General features: G+C 47.4%; 1 protein-coding gene across 3 annotated transcripts in view; it reads right to left on the minus strand.

Moving 5' to 3' along the window:
• Nucleotides 1–209: 209 nt before the first annotated feature.
• Nucleotides 210–18,347, minus strand: part of MACROD2 (mono-ADP ribosylhydrolase 2) — an 861,378-nt gene continuing 843,240 nt past the window's right edge. For all 3 annotated transcript variants that reach the window (XM_040553148.1, XM_040553147.1, XM_040553146.1), the window contains 3 exons: nucleotides 8,880–8,963; nucleotides 2,340–2,408; nucleotides 210–468 (listed from right to left, as the gene is read on the minus strand). In XM_040553148.1, coding sequence (XP_040409082.1) covers nucleotides 2,347–2,408; nucleotides 8,880–8,963 — 146 coding nt within the window. In that variant the 3' untranslated portion in view covers nucleotides 210–468; nucleotides 2,340–2,346. The remainder of the gene's footprint in view (nucleotides 469–2,339; nucleotides 2,409–8,879; nucleotides 8,964–18,347) is intronic.

Here is an 18,347-nt window from a genome sequence, read left to right on the forward strand (position 1 = left end):
GTTCTCAAAGCAAATCTCCATTTGTATCCTACGGATTGGTGTAATAAAGGGGGTGGAGGGGTGGGGCTGGGCAGAAATAAACACACAACATCTGCAGAGGGTATCACGACCAGGACAGAAGATAAAGATGCTAGAAAAGGACTGGGCCTGGAGACAGGCCAACAAAACGACGGAGGAGGAAAAGAGACCCAATACGACACAGGGACTCGTTCAGAAGAAACTATTGTAATTGCAGGGATAGTTGCAAAACAGCGTTAGACCTGGGAAGTTGTGTCTTTCCAACAGGTTTACAGAACAAAACGCGATGAAGGACAAAGAGAAATTAAAGCAAAGAGTCACTTCCCCAAAGCTCCCTCCCTCCCAACCCGCGGAGCACCTCCGCTTGCTCTTTTCTGCCAAGGACGATGCCGTAGGGTGTCGACACCTGCCCTTCGGGTTTTGTCTGGTCTCTCATCTCCTGCATCCTTCCTGTTCATCGCAGCAGACAACAGAGAAAGAAAGAAAAAAGGCATCAGTTAGCAAGGCTGCACGGGACCCACATCTCATCTTTCTAGCGCGGCGGCCTAACTTTCCGCTATCCACCATGTGCCGAGAGCACATGCACATTGCCCAGTATATACATGTACGTAACATCTATGGCTCCCTCTGCAGCACCTCTCATTGGCACAGCTCCTCTCTCTCTCGCCGAGGGAGACCCAGCCAGCTTGGTGCCTGTTTCGGCAGTACCGTGACCTACGGTCTGTAGCCTGCATCTATTCCGTGAACTGCCAGAACATGTTCCCTCCCTCACTTGCAGCATATCACACCAGCTTGCTGGCTGGGCTCGGCTAACCTTCTGACTCCTGTGCCAGAGCTCAGTCCTGGCACTACTCGGGGAACTGGGGCCTCCTCCTGCCATCCACATTTATTCCCTTGTGAGTTCAAGGCAATAATTTGCCTCCACGAGGGATGAGGCAGAAAGCGTCGGTGAGGCCTTTCTTTGGTCCGCACGAGCCATCGCCCGTCTGCTGTTTCCTGCCTGTTTCAAGATGGGAACCTGCCTGTTTTTCTTGGGCTGTGTGCAAAGCGACTTTTCCTGCCCCAAACTATCCTTTCTTTATTTTCCTCTCCCCTGCTTCCTCATCACCAGGTCTCTAACAGAAATCAGCAGATACTTTTTTCTTAAGTCAATGCAAGGGTATTACCCTTTCAATGCATTTTTAACAGTGAGGATTTCATTGGTTTCTTGTCCTTCTCCCTAACAGACCATGCAAACAGAGGCTCGGGAAAGGGGAAGGAAGAGCTGCAGAAGCTGTATTTTAATTGTGAGGGCGCCTTCTCGTTTCGCCTCTGAACGTTTTCACTGCAACCTCGTCAGCTGTATTTCTCGCTCCGGCGGTACGGCAGCACGCTGTCAAAACGCTGACAAGGACAAGGGGGTAGGCTCGCTAATAGGGCCTTCTATTTTAAATCTCACTGAGACAGCTGCCACTGTTGCAAAGCTTCTATATCAGGTCCTGAGCTACACGAAATCCTATTCTGAGCATAAATAACACACCTCATTGTATATGATATCGACAGCTTGCCGTTGCCCTGCACTGAGGGAGGGTTGCGTATGAACGCTTGGAAATTCTACTTCTGAGAGAGAAATCGCAACCGCTTCTGGTAGTTGAGGGTGCACCCAGGACTTTTGTCTCCCTACCTCACAGCTCTTTTTAACCTAAGGGCGAGGCCATTTACACCCATAACAAATGTCACGGTGGTGATAACCGCTGTAGCATGCTCTTGTGCTAGCACCCACCGTCATTCAGTGTGTAAAACAGTAAAGCTTCAAGAATCTGCATGGCTCCAGAGAGCAGCTCTCTGCCTTGGCCTCGTTTTTACAGCAGCATAGCTACAAGCGATGTAAGACATCGCAGAGCCGAGGGCAATAAAGCCCTCGTGATGCGAACCTGTTCTTCCCAGAACACAGACCGTACGCAACTGAACTCTGTATCAACCAGTATAGGCTACCTGTCCTTTTCCTAAGCGATGCCAACAACCATTCGCTCGCTTACTCTTCTGTTGCTTATCTCAGTGCTGTCCCACCTTCTGACAATCTAAGACCAGGCACTGTCAAAATCCATTACCGCTGCAGAATGCTACTATGATATCTACTTGACAAATCCAACCTACTAGTTATTTTTATCTTTTTGCACACGGGAAGCCCTGTGAGCCAAATTCTTTCCTTTGGAGCACCATCTTGCTTTTTATTTTTCTTTCTGGTGAACTCTTAACTTAAATTGAGGTCATTTCCTGAGCAAGTGTTCAAGTAGAACTGGAATGGAAAGCTGGGGGGAAAACAGCCGTAAACATCTTACCTGTTGGTTACGCTTCTGGCACGCTTTCTGTGGGATCCTTCTTGCTCTCACCTTGGCTATTCATTTCAGCTGAAAACAAAACAGGACAGTTGTCACATGCTAGCCACCATACTCATTCAGTTTATCCCATTGAGTAATAACCCCTCCTAGCCCAAAGTTTCACTCTGGCACCTAGCAGAGGTGCCCAGCTCAAGAGCTTACTGACCCTCCTTGGTCTCTGCAGGCCACCGACAGAGACATAGGACCCTCCAAAAGGCAATTTAGAGTTTTGCCAGGAAATACAGACTCAACCCTTGCCCGTCACTGCTGCCATGTCACCATGCTGCAGCAAGGGGGTTGTACAGATGCGCAATTGTTCCTTTGGCATCTGACAGGGAGATTTTTCACATCAGCCATGCTAACGAGGCCTGCGGATCCCTCAGCTTCCCTGCACAAGGAGCAAAAAAAGGATTCCCTGTGTGGAGCCTTCGGCTGAGATAGCAAAATCTTTGATTTGAATGTCCGCGGGCTTTTGACAACGTCCCCAGTGGGACGCGGACCACACCATGGACCAGATGTGGATCCATCTCTAATTACAGAGAAACTGGCTCTGCCTCCAGCTGTTCTTGAACTGCAAACGGCAGGAGCCTGAGAGAGCAGACAGGGGCAACCGCATGATCTTCCTACACATACTCATTTACTTGCCTACGATCAGTTTACACAGACAACCTTCTATTTCCATACAGAAGTACTACAATGTGAGAAGGCTTAAGTCCATTTCAGTACAATCTTTGTCCAAAATGACATCTACATGATAAGGCACATCTGAACGGTCCTCACTAGGCTACGTGCACATACAAGAGGGCTCCTTCAGCACGTGCTTCAGAAGGAGCATTTGGTATTTGTTCTGGAATGAACTCAAACAAGGTTGTTTGCAGTTGTTTTCTGTTTTTAACCTTGCTTTATGATGTGGCCTCAGCTGTGGATTACAAGTCATTTGATGTGCGGGTCAGGGAAAACCCTCACACCTGAATGGAAGATTCGGAAACTAAGAGAAGGCAAGGGGAAACGAAGGGCCAACAGTTAGGAGCTACTTCCAGCCAGGCAGTATGACCTCTTCCCAAATTGATATCCCATCAACACACCTGTTAGGACTTTGATGGATTATTTGTAAATTATTCATCATCCATACGCAGAATGCATCCCGTAACGGCTTCCTGGATGGATGCAGTGAATAACAAGGAAAGCATCCGCTCCCGATTACGGAGCTCTGACACACACCGCATTGAGCGACGTCACGTTCCTTCTGTGTGTTGCATGGCAAAGGCCAGATACTTAATAAAAAATCCTTACGGGAAGGCCGCTGCATACTGATGACGGCAGCCTTTCTCAGCCTTATGAAGTTGGCCAGTTTCACTGGCTTGGTTTTCTGAAAGTGCCATCAGGCTTTGCTCATGTTTCTCCAAGATCTTTCTCAAAACAAAAGCTTCCTTTGCAACCCGAGGCAAAGCTCTGCCGGCATGCTGAATGAGCACGCCTCCTTCCCACTCTTTCCCATTCTACGGCTATGAGCAGTCGGCCCAGCTGCCGCAGACAGCATGTTGCATTGCGGTTGGTGGGTCAGAAACCGCTCAGGACCTCTTTGAGGGCAACGCAAATGCCCAGGGGAGCCCTGGAGGAGCTCCGACACCTGCAGCCAGTGGGAGGGCAGAAGGAAACACTGAGTCCCACTGCTCCACGGCAGAAACCACAGCTGGGCATCCCGTAAGGCCAGTGCTGATAGAAACCAGCGTGTGTGCTCACCGGCGCCTTACTGCCAACGTGTTTCCCTATCAGCTTTTCTCTACACGTCTGTTGTGGTTTAACCCGGCCGGCAGCTAAACACCACACAGCCGTTCGCTCACCCTCCCCCCTCCCTCTCTGGGATGGGGGAGAGAAATGGGAAAGTGAAGCCTGTGAGTTGAGACAAAGACAGTTTATTAAGACAGGAAAATAATAATAACAATAATAATAACAATAGTAATGATAATAGTATTACTAATAATAATGTGTACGAAACAAGTGATGCACAATGCAATTGCTCACCACCCGCTGACCGATGCCCAGCCTATCCCCGAGCAGCCGGCCCCCCCCCCTCCACCCCGGCTAGCCACCCCTATATATTGTTCAGCATGACGTCAGGTGGTATGGAATACCCCTTTGGCCAGTTTGGGTCAGCTGTCCTGGGTCTGTCCCCTCCCAGCTCCTGCTGCATCCCTAGCCTGCTCGCTAGCAGGACAGAGCGAGAAGCTGAAAAGTCCTTGGCTTGGTGTAAGCACTGCTCTACAACAATTAAAACATCAGCATGTTATCAGCGCTCTTCTCATCCTAATCCAAAACATAGCACCCTGCCAGCTACTAGGAGGAAAATTAACTCTGTCCTAACTGAAACCAGGACATCATCACTGACTGAACTCAGCTCCCCGCATGAACGCCAACAGGGACAGGAAGATCTAACTGAAGGATACGCTTCTGCAGACTCCTGGGTTTGCCCTAACAACATATGTCACTACGATGCCTCCGACATAATCCTTTATGGTTAGGCCAAAAACAACGCAGCCGTGAAGAGCCTACCACAAGGGCAGATGGAAGGACTGCCACTGGGTATGAAGGGATGTGACTCGCCACCCTTGCTGCCTCCCAGCAGGTTAGCCCCAGGTGCGCTACGCTCGATCACGTCGCAAGCCCATAATGGCCTTCTTACTGCTTCCCCAACATTTTTAGAGGTGCTAAACGGCCACCTTATGTCAGCAGTCTTCTGCGCCAACACTAATGTGCTACAACGGCCACCAGCTCAGCGAAGCGCTCCAGTTCCAAGAGGCTGCCCATCACCTACGCTCAGTTTTACCCGCTGCCCCTTCCGCACCTTTGTGCAGGGCTTTCTACAGCAGGAGCAGACATTTCTGTGTGATGGAAATGGACATCTCTCTGCACTCTTCCTATCTGTTTTCTGATTCAATTCTTGCCTGCAGGGGAGGGCCTGTCCGCTTCTCCTCTCTCCATCCATCAAGCTGCTTAACAGCTCTCAAGTGAAGCCTGGGGAATGGCTTCCCCTCAAAAGCAAGCAAGCTCCCCGCAAGAGGACAATAAAATACCCTGGCACATGGTTCGCACTCGCCAGAGCCCGGCAGCTGAAGGGGTGGATGTGCTTTTGCAGCATCCTGCCTCTACCCTGTGGGACAACTACATGCTTAAAGGTCAGGTAGTTGGGCATCACAGCGCAGCATCTAAGCAGAGAAGACGGGTAAATGGGAGACTGGAAAACTAAGCATAGAGTCATCCAAGAGAGACAGCCTGTTTCCCCCCAGAGGATATTACCCTGTAGACCCAGGCAGCAGAGGACAAAAAGTATGACTGTGTTGATTTAAATAGGAGCTCTGTCAGACTCCTGCAAACGTAACCTCTTTCTTCAGCTGCTCCTGAACAATGTTTCCCTTTCCACCTATATAGCTCTGTGATAGCACGTTCAGCTGTAACTCCCGACTGCTCAGGAAAGCAAATTACCTATTTTGAATCGAACCTGCTGTGCCGCGATGAAAGCTGTGCACCTGTTTACTCGGTAGTTACTTTTTTCTTGGGTACTGCCTCTACAACAGAAATGCGTGGCAGCGTTAGCTGCTGAGATCTTGCTTTTATATTGCTCCTGTCAGCCACGGAAGGTTGGGGTACAGGTGCCGAGCTCATCGGCTCGTGGCGGCTTAAGAAAGGAGCTCAAGTTTTGGGTTTGATGCCTCTTTTGATCTCACTGCCTCATTTCCTTTTCTCCTATTGTGTCAGCAAGTCAAGACACAGTGCTCCACATGCTCAGAATAAAAAAGGCAAGCAAGGAACTCCATTATTAAAGGAGTAAAGAGCTCGAGCCACCTAATACCAGCTGGAAATTAACAGCGACCTTAGTAATCTTCACGGCTTTGGTGGAAGAGAAAAAATTTCCCAGGTGGTGTTTCTCTGCGAATGGGCAACCCATCGCCAACGGTGGGTTTTGTCATCATTAAAAATACTAACTGGCAACTCTGTCCTGGGTACAAGAAATTTAATTACCAGGGATCTTTGCTGCGGTTGCCGACAGCAACCGGTACATCGCCAGCAGCAACCTGCATCTCTGTCTATATGTGCACACTCAGGCTTATGTGCACCCCCGGCCCTGGCCCATCAGGCAGCTTTCCCAACGGACAATCACAGCCAACTTTCTGAGACCAGGAATTTCTGAAATATATCACTACATTACATTACATCCCCGCTCACTAGACAGACCAATGTTGAGATCTACCTAATCTCTCTAAACATTGCATTTATAGAGTTCTTTGTCCTGTGACACAGAACACAGGATTAAAAAACAGAGCTGGGCTGCCAAGGGGTACCTGGTGATACGCTCTTGGGCATTCAGCTGCAGAGCGATGAGCTCGCTCGGGACTGATAGAAGGGGTCCAGAGAAAAAACAGGCAGTTTACATAACAACGACTGTCAAAGGGAAACTTATTAGGTTTTGCAAATGTACCCAAGCCCATTTAGAAATGTGGGGGCTTTTACAGTGGAACTTCACCCTTCACATAGAGTGTGAGGAGTTAGATCTTTCCTCCATTTTCTTTTCTTTTTTTTTATTTTTTTTTTTTATTTTTACCACGTGATAGTTTTTTGAATGTGTACTGTATGACCACATGAAAAACAACCTTCTGCTACCATCCCGAGAGCAAGTTAAGCTGTGGAGGAGTAAAGGCTTCCCCTGAGAGCAGAGTACTTCTCTGCAGCTTGAGTAAACACGCTTTTCCCATCATTTAATGTAACAGGAAGTTTGCAGAAAAGGAAGTTACAAGATGAGCTATGTGTAGAAGATCTTACAAGATGAGTGAGAATGGAAACAAAGAAACCTACAAAGATCGGCATTTCAGAGGCCATCTGCTGAACCTGCTGTGCTGCACTGCAGCGCGCATCACGATAACTGTGTGATCACTCCTCTTTCCAGAGGGAAATTCCTACAGATACTCCTCTGATAAATTTGGATTTGTTTTCTGTAGCCCAGGCCACTCCAGGGATCAGAAATTAAAGCAACGTAATGTGACTATGGATTTTTTGGCTGGTCTGTTTTCAGGGGATGAGGAGAGAAAGCTGTTTTGGCTTTATTTGGCACACTTACTATCGAAAGCATAATCTCCACTATTTACAAAACAAATGCAACAAAACCCATTAGGCATGCTTCCATTCCCTAAAACTGCAAAAGCTCCTCTACAGGCCAGTATCAGCATCAGCCGCCACTTCAAATGCTGCAGCATGATCTGACATCAGAGAAAGGAAATCAGCATTCAATTCTTTACATAAGAAAAATCACTATCACATTCTTATAGTCATATTTCTATCTTAGAGATCTAAAAAAGTACACTTTCAATTGGTATTATGTAAATGCCAAAGAGGTTCAAGAGTGGATTCGGAATCAGTCTTCACTACAGACAGGGGATTACTTTGCGATAACAAGACGGTGATTGGAAAGCGCAATTTTAAGAACATTGCTTTTTGGAGTCCCCAAAGAGCACCCAAAGAGTCCCTGACGTAGTTCTGTTCAGCTATAAGAGTGCATCTACGAGGGTGGTAAATGGTTGGCCTCACCAAAGTCTAAGCGCCAGGGCTCTGATCCCGTCCAGTGTTTCTTTACACCCAGGAAGAGCACAGAAGGCCATTTTCTTGTTCACGCGCTGCAGGGCTGGAGCAGAGTCCTGGTACTCAGACCTTGCCGGGACTTGTCCAGACAACTAGGTCACCTGCTTACTGAAGGCATCGACCAGAACAATTTCATCAAGCTCCAAGTCAGGAGACTCGGGCTACTAATGTTCACAAACCCAACCAGAACCGCTGCCAGGTCACAAATCGTCATAGTACTATTAGCAGTACATGCTCTAGGGAGAGAACTTCTCTTTTCTACCAGACTGAGCTACGCTGGGACTCCAAGGAAGAAGAGAAGAAAGGAAGTCAGCTTGGAGCTGGACGGAGCCTGACGTCGATTAGAGGTCAGCACATGAGTACCCCTTGACATAGACAGGCACTAACTCAGAAATTTTCCGAACTATTCCTTTCTGACTACTCTCCAAAACCAGATACATCCTGGCCAAATCAACCTCTGAACCAAAATTCTCACAGGCCTAAACTACTGTTGAGTTACAAGGTACACAGATTGAATGTACCAACTGACCGGATAAATGGAGTTGATAGCGAGGCGGGGGTATGGCACCGAAAGGTACTTCCACCAGATTTCCAAGAAGTCCTGGGGGCTCCGTTTTATGAGAAACATACTCCGCTGTGTCTTGATGGGCCACTGGGAACGTGGCTGTAGACCTCAGAGGCCAAGCTGGCATGATTGCATGAACTTGCATAACTCTCTAACAGGTGACAGTAGACATCGCATAAACTCCCTGAGGACTTGGTTGAAGGGATTATAAAACTCTTTTTTTGGGGTAGGAGATGTACAGGCAAACACTAGAAAGCTATGCTATGCATTCAGTTTAGGACAACTAAACTATTAGAACAACTTACCGTCATTACTTGAAACTTCTGCGGCTTTGCATGTGAGTTCAACTTTCATTGGCTCTGCAGAAGCTTCCTCCTCCTCTTGCATCCCTGTAAGCCACAGGAGAAAAAATTATACTTAAGTACATAATGAATGTATAATTCTCACCTTCTGTATGCCCAGTGTGTGTGTATTTTTTTTTCTTTCTTTCTCTCTCTCTCTCTCTTTCTCTCTCTTCTGGCATGCTTTTATCTTTGCAGACTCTGCTGCTGCATCGAGGCAGCTGTTAAAGAAAAGGACAGAGGATATAGGGGGAGGAACATGGTTTGAAAATAATTGCTCAAATATTTGTGGTCATCTGCACTCGTTCCTAACTAACGTTTTTCAAACCCCATCATAGTGCGGGCTTCTGCCTCCTTGCCGTCCTTCCTCTCATCATTTTTGAAGGAGCCCTTCTGCTCATAAACAGCTACATGTGACAGGGACCTAATCACACTCAAGTTTCTCCAGCCAGCTGAAGGGATGCAAGACACGGACTCCTGATGGCTCTTGAACAGGAGACGTTTATTGCCCTTTTTCACTACTACATATACTTTCCCCGTAGCCCCACACGCTGTCCACGTGCCCGAATCTGTCTTACAATTGGTTAGAGACCCTCAGACACGCGCCTTGAGCCAGCCAGCAATTGGCCACTGCCCAAAGCTCATCTTTAACACTAGCCAATTTACTTTATCTTGACCTTGCTCAAGTTTTTGGTTCTACCGCTGTTTTCCTCATTATCTCTAACTCAGGGACATGTGAAACAGCACAAAGCTCCCTGCGAATTCCTTTCCCACAGCCAGCAGAATAAAAATAGATACTGTGAGAGTTCATATATACTGGTGGTATACTGGTCAGATGCAAAATAAAATTTGAATGTGGGAAAATGCATTTTATTGCTGAAACTCAACGTTTTTATCTATTCTGCCTCAGGCTTGCCTGGAAACTTAGATTCAATCTCCTAACAATATTTGAAATTAAGGAAAAAAAGTTTTTTGCAGTTTCATACACAGTTCTCCTCATGTTCTGCCATTCAGAGTGCTCAGAAGCCCATTTTTCGCTGATTTCCACCACGGTGCTGCTTGTCTTTTGCAGCCACTGTAAGCCTGTTGCACCTATCCCGCAGTTCAATGCCAGGATGTCAAGCTACTAGTCGCTTAGCAATAGAGACTTTCGGGCTGCTATTACGAGACAACCAAGAGTAGCAAGGACTGGAATGTTTCATAAATGCTTTCCTTTTGAGCACAAACCATTTACCACCTCAGTAACAGATATAAACATTCAAAGTCCCACATCCAAAGTCTGTCCCTTTTCAGTACAGGTCTACTTTTTTTTTGTTGTTGTTGTTGTTGTTTTTTGTCCCTAAACACGTATTTACCACTGAAGTTTTACCTGCAAGCTGACATACCCTCATGGAGCCGCTAGTCTCCCCCATGCTCCCTGTGACAGCAATGCTCTCACAGGCAACTTCCAGCGCGCTCCCTGCAGTTCTATTAAGCATCAAAATGCCAAAACAAGGAGTCAGCAAATACAGAAACCAACAAAAAGCAGCCACCAGAAAGCTCGGTTCACCATTTCAGTGAATGTGGGGGAAAGGGTGATGGATGACTACAGTCAGAGAGATGTCACTCATCCTTTCAATAGATCTTACTTGTATGGCAGAAACCCTTCTGTGGGCTGTCACATCACCAGTTCCACCTCTTCCCCCCGGTGTAAATCACCACCCCACACAAACACACACAACGCCTGAAAATGCCTGCGATGGTGAACTTGGCATGTCAGCGAATGTCGGTGATGGCCACTTCACGCGCATGTTTGATCCCTGATGCTCCTCCCGGGAACTGAGGAGAAGGTGCTTGGTTTTCTCCTGGGGTTTCTTACACAAGAGCCCAGGGCTCTTCTTTGCTTGTGCAGAGGGTAAGCCCATGTGACTCCACTGTGGAAGCATGTGCACACACCAGGAATTTGCCAAGCACGAGGCTGAGATGGTAACGTTTGAAATCTGCCTGATTCCTTCGAGCAAACTCACCATGAAATCTGGGCAGCCATCAAAGCACTCCTGAATCGAGGAAGATCTCATTTGTGCTCCTTTTCCATTAGCTTGGGGGAAACAGCTGTATGAAAAACAACATTTTGGGAAAATAATCGCCCCGCCGCAAGCACGGCCCACGCCGAACGCAGCGTTTCCCACCGAGACACTCAGACGTCTGCTGTGGGAATCCGGGCTCCTCGCTGAACACCAGCGCGCTTCGACTGGCAGCTGATGCCTCTGAATCAGGCTTCACCTCCTCTCAAACACCGTCTACTAACCAAATAAAGCAGATGCGATGTGACAGGTTGTGTCTGGGCTCCCAGCTTCTCTAACAGCTAGAGATACCGCGGCGGCTGGCAGCTTCTAAAGACGCCTGCGTGGAGCTCCCCAGCCCTATCCCAAGATCTCCCCTTAACTAGCCGGCATGCCTGGCTTCCCTGCGCTGCCGAAAGGTTTCTCGTTTTCAATTTCAGAAACCTCTCATGCAGCTGACAGGTGCAAAGGATTATTGGCACGAAGCTAGCTGAAGACAGAGCCTAATTAAAGCCCCAGCACCTTGAGCATGCATGTGCGTGTTTGGGTGTGCATGTGCACGCATGTGCTAATTGGGGCTGCTGGTGCAGGGAAGAGTGGAAGGCGTCGAGGGCCCTCAATACCAAAAGCTGAGGCCAGGAAGGGGGCTACAACAGCAGCAGCAAATCGGCAAGATGACTTTTCACAAGGTTCAGGGCCACAAATATTGTCAGAAGAACACTAGTGGCTTGATCTGCGTTTTCCCCTTCCTTCCGAGTCCAAATAGTTGAATTCTCACCCCTTCGGGGACTGGATTACGGCCACATCATGATTTTTATGGCATATGTTGATTGTTGTATTTGTGAGCAAGAAAATGATAGTGAGAAACAACATCCAGAGACAAAAAAGGCAGAAGATATTTTAATCCTAAGCAAAACCGAGTACCACTGGGAGCTTTGTGAGGAAGTTTGTACATTGTATCAGCTGATCTTAGGGAAGACTTTCAAACTCTTTTAATGTAAACCTTCATCTCTTCCCTTGCTCTTCTTGTGGGTGGGGGACAGCTGCAGTTTCTACCCTGACATGTATGTGGAAAGGGTATGATCCACAAAGCTTCTCCCCTGCCGTGCCATAAACTGAGCACCTTGCAGAAGCAAGCCCGTTTCACAGAGGCGGTAGAATCTGAACCAGACCAGAACTGCCTTGACAGCCAATTTATTCCAGAGGCCTCCCCTGCCCCCCGCTGGTTTCGATTGCTGCCGGTTAGAGCACAAACAAGCGAGGTATTTTGGGTCTCTGAGCGGGAGCTGAGCATTACGGACTCGGAAGAAGCCTGGGAGATACCCCTTTCAATTCCAATTACCATTTCCAATCACACTCCTGACAGAGCTCATTGCCCCAGCCCTTTGCAGGCTGCCTACAGAACTAGCAAAGCCGCGGGTGACAACTGGATTCTGGTGCAGGCAAGGGTGGCTCCCAGCCTTTTTAAACACGCAAGATAAATATTTACTAGGAAGATAGAAATCTCCGTGCTCTTATTTCATCTTTTTTTCTCCTTTATGGTCACAATCTGTCTGCAGTTCCACGTGGTTCCAGCTACCCCGCTGCTCTTTCTCTGGGAAGCACAGCTCCCAGTTGAGGTGCAATGCACGACATTAAAATGAAGATGTGTTTGTGGTCCGTTAGCATCAATTCTAAAAGTACCTGAATACAGAGGTCAGATATCTATCAGTTTTCCATGCTCCTGATAAACTGATAAGTGAAAAGCATAGCCCTCCTCCCTCTCCCTCCACACGAGGCTTACATCTATATCGAGCGATGAAATTGGGCAACTACACGGGCTTAGAAGCTATAACGCAGAGCGATCCATAAAACTCATTTTTGCCCGATCATCAGCAAGGCTTTGCTGTATACTGAAGAGTGCCTTTGTAATCAGGAGAGAGAGGCAGGCTCCTCTCCCAGGTAATTCAAAGCAAAATCCTACCTCAGTCTCTCTAGAATCAATGACTCTCATTCCTGGAAGGTGCCGCAATTGGGTTTCTGCTCCCAGCTGCCCAGCTCCAGGGGGTTTATTTCTCACCATTAGCTGTCGAGGGAGCTGAGGAGATCAGGTGCTCTTGGCAGATCCCAGCCTCCAAGCTGCGCCTTGGCAGAACCCTCCTGCCGGCCCTGGGCAAAGGCTTATCAGATGGGCTTTGAAGTAGGAAGCTGGATTTCTGCAATTAGTTCCCAGCCACTTCTAATGCCAGGGCCGAGCTTTAAGACAAACAGAATATGAGATTTCACGCATGAGTCAGGTATGCCGGTGCAATCAGCCAACACCAAGTTAACTTAAACCTTCACAAATCCCCCATTCTAGACGTCTTGCAACCACGTGTGAAATCCTTGCCGTAGGACCATTCTGAACTCTTGAATGAAAAACAGTTACCAAAAACACAAGGGTTCAAGGCTAGGCTATTTTTTTTTCCAGTAAAACGACACAGTCATTGCATCTGGAAAACCTCTGCCCAACGGTTTCGGGTAATGCCACAGGATTTCTAACAAAATACTATCCTGCCTATGGACGATTTGCAGCTGGGGGACATTCATTATGTTATTTGCCTAGCAGTTGCTTCTGCTCTGTTTATATACCTTGAAAAAATCACCTCCGTGGTTACATAATGTGAAAACGACATCGTAGCTATTCTGAGCAATCCAGATTTCCCTGATTCAGAGCCATGAAATACAATTTATTATTTTTGCATTTAGCTGTAAATATGCTTCCCCTAATTGGGAGACAGTGAGAAAGAGAGGCTCGTTAAAATCTGAATTTCTCCGGCTACAATGCAAAGGCACCATTTTTCATCCGCAGCCACAAAAATGAAAGACAAAGCTTTTCTGACCCAGAGCTGCATCGTCTGATCTGTCAAAACCGGTTCCATTTCTCTTGCTCTGCAAATAGCCAGGGCTGTTTTTCCCTTCTTCCCAGTCATTTCACTGTAGCCATTCGCTAATGTTACTGTCAAGCCTTCACGGGCTTTGTTTACTGCTGTATTTTAGTAGCATAAATGCCGCTTTGCTTAGGAACTAAGGGGCCCAGTTTGACTCCTATTCACCACCTCCATCTGGCACGAGCGACCCTTTCAACCAGACCAAATTCTCTCACAAAAAATATTTATGCTCTCTTCACGTATGGCACTATGTGCAAAAGCACCCCCACCTGCTGCTCCCAGGGCTCTAAATCACAGCACTCGTGGCCCATCTTAATTCTGTTATGTTAATGGCCGAGGACAGTTTCTCCCTCACCATCCTTCCACAATGCCCAAGTCGAGTATGAGGCAATCAGTGCAGCTTCACAAACAATAAACATCTCCATCTATTACCTCTGGAATATTTTAGCTTGATCAAAGAAATCCCTGGTAATTAGACACCCTGGAGATAAAAATGAAATCTCGAGATTTCGCAGGAAGGTGTACTGGTTGGGAAGCCAGCTTCGCCAGGCTTTGGAAGGAGCTGAGCATCATTTTTTAATGCCACGTGCAGGCTGTCAGTATTCACAGCCCCTTCATCGTTAAAGGGAGCATTTATCCTCCCTTTTGGCATCTTGGCTTTGTCTCCTAGAGTAACCAGTGCTGTGAGGCTCCCCATCCCTCCAGTGCAGTGTGCATCATGTCACCTCTGTGTTTGCGCGTGCATCTGTGCCTAAAGGCATTGTGCTGCTTCCCGTCGTTGTTCTTTCCAGCTCAATCTGAACTGTAACTTTGTGAACGCGACTTAAAAATGTCCTAGATCTGCTTATCCCTATCCCCTTCCAGTTCTTTCTTAAACATACTCTTAAGAAATCTCGTTATGCCTCCTTTTCCCTAAAGGTGGAAATGGGAACGCAGGGATGATTGTCTCTCAGCAATACAGCCCAAAAGACCCATACAAATTGGGCATCTTTAAAATCGCTAACACCCATCAGGAGCTCTTTGTATCCTTTGTCTCTCTGCCATAACAGGATAAACCTGCACGCAGCAAGCCCTTGATGAATGCAAGGGCATGTCATTTTAAGAAAAGGCCTTTCTGAGTTTTTACTCTGACAGAAAGGCCACGGTGCTGTTTTCCAGATGCTCTTTCTGTGAAACCTCTCATCAGAGAAGAGCCCTACAGCAGGGAATATCAGAAATGGAGCACCCGAAAGCTTCCATTGCATTCTTCAACCACTGTCTGTTAACATAACTAAACTAACTAACTGTTGCTGGGTAGTATTCAAACTGGAGATTACCTGGCCCAAACTGCTTTCAAGGCTTGTGTGCTATTTCTATGCCTGCAAATGAGGCAGATAGTATGCTCAGAGGTCTTACAAAAAGTGTAGGTATTCTCATAACATAGAGGTCTCTAGGAATGATTATTTTCCTTTCTTCCCTGTTCTGTCATTTCCCCTGCCACTTCTGACCACTTACCAAGTTCCTGAGTTATGGGATTCGGTTCCTGATCACCAACTCCCTGATAGTAAAGATGGTGTGAGGAACTGCAGCACCAGAGGATCCTTTCACATAAGCCAGAGGAACTCTCCAGGTCTCCCGAGGCTGAGCTTCCACTGGGAAGAACCGACTTTTGGGCATTCAGAAACATTCTTCTGCTCCCTCAGTTATTGGAACAAGCCTGCTGAGCAACTGCCAGCTGCCCAAACGATACCACCACATCCATCCCCATCACACCACACTTTGCCCACCCACCATGCACATTGCCAAGCTTCTAGTCTGTCTCCAGCTACTCTTGCACAACAGGTTGAACCCCTCTTCAAGCCACTAATCTGGGATGTGGGCTCAGATCCTTAATTTTGAAGAGCTGACCCAGGTGCCCAATAGCTTCAGTAGGCCTTGCTTTCCCCTCCATTGCAAACACCTGAACAGCCCACGCTGCTGCTGGATTTTCCATCGGCATGCACCATGCCCCTTCAATCTCCCTTGCCATCTCGCACTCACTGTGCTTTCTGAGCATTTCAAATAATCCTGATATAACTACAAAAAAGCAAGACTGTGAAAGCAAAGAGGTCCCAGACCTCACGAGCAGGATGGATTTGTCAGAACACCGTGCTATTTATTCCAGAAATAGTACAGAGATTTTCTGTTCCCCTCTACAGGAGCCACCCCCGACAGAAGAGGCCACATTGATCCTCAGCCCTGAGCAGCTGTACCAGAACTAGGCAGGCTCTGGGAGAGGATGGAAGTGATAATTAGGAGAAAGAGAAATTATAAGGAATGGGTGGTGAGGCAGAGGGTAAGAGCCTGAGAGGACACAAATAGAGTTGCTCAAGAACTGGAAGAGACAGAAGTCCCTGCCAAATGTTCAAACACTCTCGACAAGCCACCACATCTTTCACAAAGTCCCCAACCCTGGCTACGATGGCGAGGACAACGGGGTGAACCATGAGCACAGGACAAAAGGAGGCTTTGCCTGAGTGTCTTTTAAAGTGTGGCCAGGGCTGCTCACCCTTATGACTGCAACCATTCATTTCTGGGGGCACTGCTTCTGAAAGAGATTACTGCAGTCAAAGAGGAGCCCTGGAAAACACTCTGTTTGCTTCCTTTTCAAGGAGGCTGTGGCCAAGTACGTGAAGAATGAACTTCAAAGTGGCAGGGAAGAGCAGCAGAAGGGTAAACAAGGAGGGTGTGTGGTTCTACCTGAAAGGCAGCAACAAAACACTGTGAGAGAGAAGAGACTCTTCCCTGTAATTTATCCAACCCGCCTTTTGCCGCTTAAAATAGACCGGAATGTTCTCAACAGCCAGAGGTGGCAAAGTTCAAAGTCCTGCTACCAGATGGGACCTCGCAGGCATGCTGGAATTTGCAAATGTTTTGTGAGGTAAAGATGCAACAGCCAGCATGAAAAGCAAGGGGGAGGGCAAAGAAAAAAAAAAAAGAACAAAAAATTCCACTTACTAAAAACTTGGGTAACCAGAAGTAGAGTAACCATCGCACCTGCCTGAAACATCTTGCTAGTCGGAAAGAGCACTTCCTTTTCTAAAGGCTCATCAGGTCCCAGCCGAGCACTCTGTTTTTCATTTTTATAAACCTGCTAGCTTCCTAGAACCAAGCTGAACAGAATATGAAACTCATTTGCTGGAAAAAAAGTGGTAATTGGCAGCACTCAATAACAAAGGCCTCACAGGTGATACTTATCATATCTTTTTCCCCTACTGAGACACACGTTTGGTAATGATCATTTTTCAAAAAACAATTAAAGAACTATATGTTGTTTTGTGTGTTCCTTTTTATACTGAGTTCTGTTCTGACTCTTTCACAGCCAAAGCTTTACTGCCAGCTTCAACTATATGGCGATTAACACAGACCTGCTGTCAAGGAATAGTTTTGCTACTGAGACCCTCACCTGTTTCTGTTGTCAGACCTGTTGCTTTGGACCTAGGCAGTGACTCCCCAAAACATAACAGATGTCTGAGCAATGCACATACACACACTTGCCGTGTATGTGTGTGTGTACATATATAGTTACTTCCAAGGGCAGTAGGAAATTTCTTTCAAATAAATGGCTGGGGGTGGTTTTCCCTCTGTAAAGAAGGGGACAGCTGAGTGACAGATGACAGTGCTGGATGCGTTACTGAAGGCGATGCTCTCCACTCTGCTCGGGAAGCGCCACGTGCCCTGTGGAGAAAAGCCATTGCTGAAATCTGGCTGCTGGAGATTTGGGCTGCTTTCGCTGTCAGAGGGTGTCATTAATGCTGATTGCTGCACCCGATTCTCTGGCGAAAGCCTGGCTTTCTCCTCTACAGCACTGAGCCAGCCAACACTAGCCAGCTTAAAGGGAACTGAGGGAAGAGCAAACGTATAGCAAGTGCTATATTGCTGTATTAGCTCCTAAGCGTGGATGCCATTTTTCATTTCTACCGATAACTTGATGAACGTAAGAGAAAAATTTTACCGCGATTGCACTATAAGGAGGCACCTGCTCTTCCTGCCCTGCTTTAATTGAGAGCTCCAGGTCAGCTCAACCACACTGTGATATTGGAAGCATCATTCAGCACTCGTCTACTCAGTTCTCATTTCGGGGTGTTTATAGTCCCATCAAAACATTTCATATTCCGAATAAATTTGTTGTACCAAATGCAGAATTTGGTGGTGCCTGGCTTTCAAGCAGAGGACTGTTTAAGATATGTGAGCAATATCTGCAGCTTATTTGATACAAGATAGAGCCCAGCAAGCAGCTTCAGTAGGAGGGCAAGAGAAAAGAAGCGCCTTAGATTTACCTCCAGAGAGGAAGGAAGGCTGGAACCCCACTCACTGGCACTTCCTGATCACATTTGTCCACTGGGAGCTGAGGCTCAGCTGAGAAGAGCTGAAGCACTCACCTGGCATCTCCCTACAGGGTGCTGGCCCGGCAGCCTTCAGAGTTCAGCTGGGCACAGCCAGGCCAGGGCAAGGCAGGGCTC

This window comes from Cygnus olor, chromosome 3 (assembly GCF_009769625.2).
Source record: "Cygnus olor isolate bCygOlo1 chromosome 3, bCygOlo1.pri.v2, whole genome shotgun sequence".
Lineage (NCBI taxonomy): Eukaryota > Metazoa > Chordata > Aves > Anseriformes > Anatidae > Cygnus > Cygnus olor.